Source organism: Mus caroli, chromosome 2, assembly GCF_900094665.2.
Source record: "Mus caroli chromosome 2, CAROLI_EIJ_v1.1, whole genome shotgun sequence".
In the NCBI taxonomy this organism is placed as follows: Eukaryota; Metazoa; Chordata; class Mammalia; order Rodentia; family Muridae; genus Mus; species Mus caroli.
Genome location: NC_034571.1, coordinates 170,448,722 through 170,458,031, shown reverse-complemented (window position 1 = coordinate 170,458,031; position 9,310 = coordinate 170,448,722). Strand labels below are relative to the sequence as shown.

Sequence of the window (9,310 nt, the reverse complement as noted above, 5' to 3'; positions counted from 1 at the left end):
ATTTTTTATTTTTTGCTCATCTGACCTTCTAGGTCATCTTAGAGCATTTTATATAACTTTCCTCCATGTTTCTTCCCACCACATTGAGATATCAGAAGCCTAAGAGTCTGAGGGAGCCTTAACCTATAGGATTACATGGTTGTCCCTGAATATCTGGGCAGTCAGTATAGGGTTGCAGAACTGACTTGGCTTTAGTCATGGGCTATTGGCTATGACAAGAACAAGANGTTAAACAAAACTATTCTTTTGAATAGCATATTTCCTGGTTTTCTTTTTTATTTGGTTTTTCAAGACAGGATTTCTCTGTGTAGCCCTGGCTGTCTTGGAACTTCCTCTGTAGACTAAGCTGGGCCTCAAGAGTCAGAGATCTGCCTACCTCTGCTTCCTGAGTGCTGGAATTAAAAGCTTTCACCACCACTGCCTGGCTCCTGGTTCTCTTATAGCCGTGGTATATATTAAATATTAAAACAAGGAACAAGGGTTACTTTACTATGTTTGAAATGTTTTTATAAAATAGGAACTCATGGAATACTTGGGAGGTGTTTCTTAAAAGTAGAGTCAATTTTCCCCCTTCCTGTCAATTGCATGTCCTTGAAGTCTTGGGGAAAGTGTGAAAAGGAGTGTTCTTCAAGATAGCACCCTTAGTACATAGCTTTAAAGTGGCACCTCATGTCTATGTTCAGATGTACTTTTTAGTAAAGTACTTTCAGCATATTGCTTAAGAATACATTTCCTAGAAATGCCCAGCTTTATTAGGAGGTTCGTAGAAAGTAGCAGCACAGGAGGCTTTCAGGCCTTCCCTTAGGCATGAAACAGCTGAGGACCAGCATAACAGCCTTTACCTGTGTGGAGCAGTAGAGTCTCCAGTCACTTAGCAGGTGCCTGCTCTCTTAGTGTTGCTTGTTTCTTCATATGGGGCCAAAAATGCCATTCTGCCCCCCTACTTTTCTGTAGTATATCCTTGTGCCTAAAGGTTATTTAAGATGCTGGGTGGACACTGCCACTCATGTTCCACGGGGCCACGCTGAAGGTTGTACTTCTGCTCATTTGTGAGGAACTGCTGGCCTTGGGAGCTCTTAGCTTATCTTGAAAATTGAGCCTCCTCAACCACGAAAGGTTTTTATCAGAGTTTATGTGGGGTTTTTTGCCTGCAGCCAGAGTTAAATTAAATAATGCTGTGCCTTGTTTGAGCATACGCAGCCTCTGTTGTTTGTGAATGTCTGGGAGAAACTTGACACTTGGGTTACTGCCATGTCTATGCAGTTCTAGTAGGCTTGGATTAGCACTTATGTGNATGGCCATTCAGCCTGTGTCTGGCTTGGATTTTTGTGGTTACATGTACATCTATAAATGTCCTTAAAAGTTCCAGTGGTGGTACCCAGTAAGGAGGGATTTGCTACCACTACAGCTTCCCAGAGGGGAGAGGGAAGGATGCTCCTTGCTTAAACAGATGTAAAAATTCTTGTCAGAAACTGCTGTCTCTGCTTATCAGTCAGATAAGGGGTTCACACCACAGTCTCAGAGGGATCAGCCCTGAGGAAAGACCTGGAAAGTGCCTGGCTGAGTGAGCGTGGTGTCAGGGTTCTCTAACATTTCCTTTGTCTGTCGTTTCCTCCTGAAGCCAGTGTGTGCGTGATGACTGACAGCAGTCCCAGGAGTCCTAGACACTTGCTCACCTTTCTCCAGCCTTGCTTTTAGTGCTTTCTTAAACATAATGGATTTGATTTGATGAAGAGCATGTGTCTCNGCATGGTCCAGAGATGATCTGTAGGGCTGGGAAGAGACTGTCCTGCATCTCCTTCCAGTTTCAGTCACCTCATTGTTCAAATAGTCTCAGAGTTTTTTCCTTCTCAGAAAAAAAAGTGTAGAAGTATTCTAGTCATTTAAAATCTATCCCCCTTGTCATTCAATGTGATTAAACTTGGATTAATAATAAATGAACAAAAACTCTTAATTCTAGAACAGATTTATGGCTTTGTTATTCTTTACTGTTTCCAAATGATGTAGGGATAACAGCCGACATGGTTATTTAAATTTATTTAAATTCTCTTTAATTTTTTGGAGTCTCTACTTTGTTTATCTGATTTTCTAGTTATCAGGATCAGGAAGAGGCCTAAGAGCTCCAAGTTGTATTTTCAACTGTCAGTGGTCTCTGGCTTTGCCTGGAAGATGTGTTTGCCTTCCTTGTGTGGTCTTGTACACCAGCTTTGATTAGAAATCTTAAATATGGTACTACCCAGTCATCTGATGAGCTGTGGGAACCCAAGTGTTGTACTTAGAGGTGTGTTTCATATGTGAAGAGCAACTTTTGAGTTTGGTTGCATAACAGTTTATTCAGCTGTGTCTCTGGTAAACCACTTTCATACTATACCTTCGATGATACTGTGGAGCTACCAAGCCAGAAGGGACCGTTTGCTTGGGTTATTTACAAGTGAGCATAAATCCACAAGCCTGTGCCTGACCATACAGAGGGAGGTGGATAGCTTGGACAGGTTCTGCATGCTTTACCAGCAGCACCAGTGTATTTATTTCCAGGTCATACTTGAGCTAAGTAGTTACACATCTCAACCAGAATAGGCACCATGTACTACAGACTGATGGGAACCACTTCCTTCCCAGAAAAGTTGTATATCATGGACTGGCAGTCAGCNTGGCTTACAGAGTTGTGGGAGCAGCTGCTACAGGTTTCTTCTGCATAAAATAGCCTGGTTGAGATAGCTTTACAAAGTAGCTTGATGCTTCTACTTCAGCAACTGAAAGGAAATAGGGAGGTAATAGAAATTGGTGTATCCGTGGGGTTGAGGTAAAAACTGGAGTTGGCCTAAAGCACAGTTTGACAGTGCTGTGGGCCTCCCGGGTTGGAGAGAATTAGGAGAGGTGTGGCTGCTGGTTCAGAAGCAAAGGGAGGGTGTGGCTAGGTGTTTGGATTTCTGGAGGATGCCTGCAGCACTTTTCAGGAGATCTTAGTAAACAATGACCTTTTAATCTGGGATTTCCATGGGGTTTAATTTTATCTTTGCTTACTCCATCTCCATTCTACAACTCCTGAGAAGCANTGAGGTTTCCCCAAGGCTGTATCTTGCAGGCAGGCATTGCCAATGCTTTTCTTCTTTGGTGTCTCTGTCCTACAAGTGTGTTTCTACATGTACATTTTTAGTTGAAGCATCACACCCTGGTCTTGAGGTGTGGTGATTTTTTTTTTTTTTTTTTTTTTTTTTTTTTTTTTTTTTTTTTTTTTTTTTTTTTTTTTTTTTGGTTTTTTGAGACAGGGTTTCTCTTAATAGCTCTGGCTGTCCTGGAGCTCACTTTGTAGACCAGGCTGGCCTCGAACTCAGAAATCCGCCTGCCTCTGCCTCCCAAGTGCTGGGATTAAAGGCGTGCGCCACCACGCCCGGCTGGTGTGGTGATTTTTGTAGAGAAAGTTAGCTGGAATCTTTGTATTAGGATCTGAAAGAAACACAATTTTAGGATTTGGGGCAGGATGTTGGAGGTATGTGCTTTGCACCTACAAGTTCAGGTAGCATTTGGCCAGTACTGGCTGGAGAATAATGGGGGCCACCTATTGTGTGGTGTTTATATAGCTCTGTGTGTGACCTGCGTTCTATGCCTGCTCTTCAGGTGGTAATATTTCAGGAGGGCTTTGAGAGCTGTTGTTGTTGTGATGAATCTTACCTAACAATCCTAAATTGAGTCAATCTCAGTTAAGGCCTAGGTAAATGTCGGAGTGACCTGAGTATCTTTTCTGAGTCCTTACTGCTGCTTGTTGGTTTGTGGCCAGTGGGTTAGAATGACAGACCACAACTAGGTCTTCCCTTCTATCTGTCTATTTCTCATGCATAAAGTGTTAGCTAAGNAGAGGGAAGAGGACTGGTCTTCTTTGGAAGGACTGTGGCCTCTGTTTTGTATCCATGAAGGTATACTTCCCTCACAGAGCAAGACTTCTGCTCAGACCTCATTGATTCTTCTTCCCCCTGGCCTTGTTGCTCAGGCTCATTTGAAGGATGCTTGGAGGAGATTCATAACAGGAGGCTGCAATGGAAGAGCCAGAATCACTGAAATCTTTTCAAGAGAAGATATACCAAGTTTTTTTGTTTGGTTGGTTTTTTGTTTTGTTTCGTTTATAGAATATTTATAGTGACCTGTTTGTAGATGTTAAAAGTTTTCATTACAAGGAAGCAATTACTTCATGTTAAGTGATAGTTCTGAAATTGTGTGGTACCTAGTGGAGCTTTCTTACCTTCACTGGACATGTCCACCCCCAAGCACAGATTGCCATGCTATAGGAAGGTCTCTTCACTTACATCACTGAGGCTTCCCTTTCAGAGATTGAAAAGAAATATAATAAGGTAATAAAAACTGACCTGTTGGTTGAGGTAGAAACTGAAATTGAGCCCAAAGCACGGTGCCTGTTTCTCACTAAACCTTGGCTGAGTGTCTCTCCAAAGGATGGTTTCCTAGAGTTTCCAACTCTGCAGTCTATACCTATAGGCTAGGAAACTCCTTAGAGGTGTAGTGAGGCTACCAGGTCAGGATGGTGAAGCATTCCACCCTCCTACCTTTTTGCCCCTCTTAGAAGCTTCTGCTATGGGTGGAGTTGGGGCTTAGGAAGACTTCACTAAAGTGGGTCTTCTGGTATCAGCAGGGGTTAAGAACTCCATGGACTCGATACTGGTAAAGGCACAGCAGAGGCGCCTGTGCTCCACTCTGAGCACCCATAAGTGTGCCCAGGAGACCATGAAATGTGAAGAGCAGACCCTAGAAAAACCCAGCTGGGGTAGCTATCAGGAATATTGTGTAGGAGAGTCTTGAAAGTGACATTGAAACCAGTGCCTAGGTGTGTGTTAGGTCAGTGAGCTGGAGCCTGCTGGTCTTATTGACTGTCAGAGCCATCTTAGTGCATTGTTAAGGCTGTCCTCATGCTCTGCTGTGCTATCNTTGTTGTAAATATTCCTACTGCAGGACTGGGTTGGATTCCTCAGATGGTGACAGCAGAAGGGTGGTTTGGCTGGGTCATTTCACCTGAGTTCAGATCATTACAAAGCAGGCTTTGTGCTTTGAGACAGCAGTCTGGTTTGCATTTGTTATTAATGACTTTTGTTTTGACATTGGTGGACATATCTGTCATTTAGGAAGAAATAATCGTGTGCTATATTATATTAGGCTGGTTTCTGCACCTGTGTATGAGGTGGTCAGCATGCTGAGCTGTCTGACAGTTGTCTAATTCATCACCTGTTTATTTTCACAGAGTAACAGTTACCCCTCGATGAGTGATCCTTACCTGTCCAGCTACTATCCACCATCCATTGGATTTCCTTACTCCCTCAGCGAGGCACCATGGTCCACTGCAGGGGACCCTCCCATCCCGTATCTCACTACCTATGGACAACTTAGTAATGGAGACCATCACTTCATGCATGATGCTGTTTTTGGGCAGCCTGGGGGTCTGGGGAACAACATTTACCAGCACAGGTTTAATTTTTTTCCTGAAAACCCTGCATTCTCAGCATGGGGGACAAGTGGTTCTCAGGGGCAGCAGACTCAGAGCTCAGCCTATGGGAGCAGTTACACTTACCCACCTAGCTCCCTTGGTGGCACAGTTGTTGATGGGCAGACAGGTTTTCACAGTGATTCCCTCAACAAGGCCCCTGGGATGAACAGTCTGGAGCAGGGCATGGTTGGCCTGAAGATTGGGGATGTTACCACCTCTGCAGTTAAGACGGTGGGTTCAGTTGTCAACAGTGTGGCACTGACNGGTGTCCTTTCTGGCAATGGTGGGACAAATGTAAACATGCCAGTTTCAAAACCAACTTCATGGGCAGCCATTGCTAGCAAGCCTGCAAAACCACAGCCTAAGATGAAAACAAAGAGTGGGCCGATAGTGGGGGGTGCACTGCCTCCTCCCCCTATCAAGCATAACATGGACATTGGTACTTGGGATAACAAGGGCCCTGCTCCAAAGGCCTCCGCCCCCCAGCAGACACCATCCCCCCAGGCTGCCCCACAGCCCCAGCAGGTAGCTCAGCCTCTCCCTGTTCAGCCCCCACCTTTGGTCCAGCCACAGTATCAGAGCCCTCAGCAGCCACTTCAACCCCGCTGGGTGGCTCCTCGAAACAGAAATGCAGCATTTGGGCAGAGTGGAGGTGCCAACAGTGACAGTAACTCTGTTGGAAATGCCCAGCCTACTTCTGCCCCAAGTGTAGAATCCCACCCTGTCCTGGAGAAACTGAAAGCTGCCCACAGCTATAACCCTAAAGAGTTCGACTGGAATCTTAAGAGTGGGCGGGTGTTCATCATCAAGAGCTATTCTGAGGACGACATCCACCGTTCCATCAAGTACTCCATCTGGTGTAGTACTGAACACGGCAACAAGCGCCTGGACGGCGCCTTCCGCTCCATGAGCAGCAAGGGGCCTGTTTATCTCCTCTTCAGTGTCAATGGGAGTGGACATTTCTGTGGGGTGGCAGAGATGAAGTCCCCTGTGGACTACGGCACCAGTGCTGGGGTCTGGTCTCAGGACAAGTGGAAGGGAAAGTTTGATGTGAAGTGGATTTTTGTGAAGGATGTGCCCAACAACCAGCTGCGGCACATCAGACTGGAGAATAACGACAACAAACCTGTCACAAACTCCCGTGATACACAGGAGGTGCCCTTAGAAAAAGCAAAACAAGTGCTGAAGATTATTGCTTCCTATAAGCACACAACCTCTATCTTTGACGACTTTTCTCATTATGAGAAGCGCCAGGAGGAAGAGGAGGTGGTGCGTAAGGTGAGTTGTTCTTAGGCACCTCTTACACAGGTGACCTGCACTGCAGGCTGGAGTATAATGGANAGTCTGTTGGTCTAGTGACATTTTCCTGAAGCCTTTATTACTTAAAGAGCATTCATGCTGAGATTGTCATTTCTTTTCATGAAAAGTTGTTTGTTAGATTGGCTTCTAATCTTTTTGTCCCGAGTTAGGTAACTTGCTTGTATGAATAATTAAGCATTTTGAGGGAGGAGATGTGGAGAAAGCAAGGTAGTAATGCTGTTGCTAGTACCATTAAGTTACCCTTATCACAGGTACTGATAAAACATTAAGAAAGAGATGGCATTTATTTCCAGTCAGTGAAATTCTGTAGGTTTAGCTTTTTGGGTATAAATAATAGACAGGCATTCCATAAAAGTGGCATGTGTTCTTAGAAATAATTGTTAGTGATTTTTTTTTTTTTGCTAGTATCATCATATGTACATTTATGCAAACTGAAGATACCTAGAGCATTTATAGATGAAACCACTTGGGACCACTGTGTTAGCACAGTGCTGTTAGTGCAATGTCTGCCTCCATTAGAGCAAGGATAGTGAATGAAACTTGGGTACTACTTTTGTCTAGTAGCTAGCTGTTTGTGTTCATGCACAGTTTTCTTTTAAATACTGAATTTTTAAGAGTTCCATTAAAGTGCAGTGGGTGGGGCTGGAGAGATGGTTCAACGATTGACTGGTATTCCCAAGGACCTGGGTTTGATTCCCAGTACCCATATGACAGCAGTTGTCTGTAACTCNTGTCTCACGAGATCTGAAACCCTCTNTAGCCTCCAAGGGCACTACACTCATGCAGTACATAGACCTATATGTACTGGTAAAACACACGCATACAAATAAATGATATCTCAGAAAACAAGAGACTTTCCGGTTCTTTAAAAATATACTAGCTCTCAGAGATTGGTGATAGGCTTAGGGATAAAATTCTGCTCCTCATCTGCTTGTATCTTTAAAATCCCAATTGTTTTAAAACTTTTTCTTACTTTTTTTTTAAACTCTTTTAAGTTTTTTTGTGTGCCTTCATGAGTTCACATGCATCTCATGCATGCAGATACTTGCAAAAGAGAAATGAAGGTATTGGATCCACTTGGAACCTGCAGTTAGAGATGTTGATGCTCAGAATGAAATCCAGGTCTTTGGCAAGAAAAGTGTTAGCTCCTAATTCTACCATCTTAAAACTTACATTATAAACTTGATTCTGAGATAGCCATGTCTGTTAGGTCTCTCTGGTCTTATGGTAAGCCTTTTGAGTGACCTGCAGGGGTTACAAGTTAATTAGCATATAGTTAGGTTAGGGTCCCTGGTGGTTAGGTGACCATTCTGGAGGTCAGCATGAAAAACATCCTAGAGAGGATTGGCGACTCTTACCCAAACTAGTTAAATTGTATTATTGAAGAAGACAAATGAATACTCTGATTTTTAAAAATTGTTTTAGTGGAATTTCAAAAATCTCTTTACCCAGTGTAGGACAGTCCTTTGATGATTCACATCTTTGTTGGGACTTATGCCAGTTGCCCACCAGCTATTCTGTTTTTCCCTCCAAGAAGTTGGGTGTTTTGGGGTTGAGAATCTAGGCTGTTAAGAATAAAGTGGGAAGCTGAGTGATGTCGGCACACACCTCTAATCCCAGCACTCAGGATACAGAGAGAGGCAGGTGGATCTCTAAGTTCCCTGTCTCAAAGAAAAGTGGGGTGAGGTGTGAAGAGCTGCTCCTTCCTTCAGGCTAAAATGTGCCTGCAAAGTAAGTGGGTGAGGCTCCCAGAGACACCCAAGGTTCTCCTGACCTGAGGACAGACCCACCTTATGTTCATCATTGACAGACCTCACCACTTTCAAGTAGCATCTGATGTTTAGAAAGCAAAACATAGCTAACATTTTCAGTTTCCTTTTCANAGTTTTCTGGTCCAGCTATAAATAGGAAAATATGCTAATTTTTCCTTCCTTTCATTTTCTAAGGCATGGTTTCTCTGTGTAGTTGTGGCTGTTCTGGAACTCACTTTATAGTCCAAGCTGGCCTCCAAGTCCTACTTTGATACCTTGTTTTTGTTTTAAAGATTTATTTATGTATGTGACTACACTGTCACTGTCTTCAGACACACCAGAAGAGGGCTTTGCATCCTGTTACAGATAGTTGTGAGCCACCATGTAGTTGCTGGGAATGGAACTCAGGACCTCTGGAAGAGCCNTCAGTGCTCTTAACCACACTGAGCCATCTCTCCAACCTGACAACTTGGTTGTTGTTGTTTTGTTTTGTTTTTTAAATGTTTGTTGTTGTTTTGAGATGGGGTCTCACTATATAGCTATGGCTGGTCTTGAACTTGAGATCCATGTACCTCTCTGCCTCCTGGGCTTTCGAATTGAAGGCCACCTCTACACCTGTTATTTTGGGTATTTTGTTTGTTTTTGAGACAGGGACTCAGATACTTTCTTTTTTCCATTTAAATTTGGTTTTATTCATTACATTTTACACATGTATTGTGTGCTGGGGTATGTGCAAAGGACAGCCTGGGGG

The 9,310-nt window shown here is 43.6% G+C and overlaps 1 protein-coding gene across 2 annotated transcripts in view; it reads left to right on the top strand.

Moving 5' to 3' along the window:
* The window catches only part of Ythdf1 (YTH N6-methyladenosine RNA binding protein 1), a 16,325-nt gene that overhangs the window by 3,629 nt on the left and 3,386 nt on the right, over positions 1–9,310 (top strand). For both annotated transcript variants that reach the window (XM_021156205.2, XM_029474237.1), the window contains one exon: positions 5,246–6,766. In XM_021156205.2, the coding sequence (XP_021011864.1) occupies positions 5,246–6,766 (1,521 nt within the window). The remainder of the gene's footprint in view (positions 1–5,245; positions 6,767–9,310) is intronic.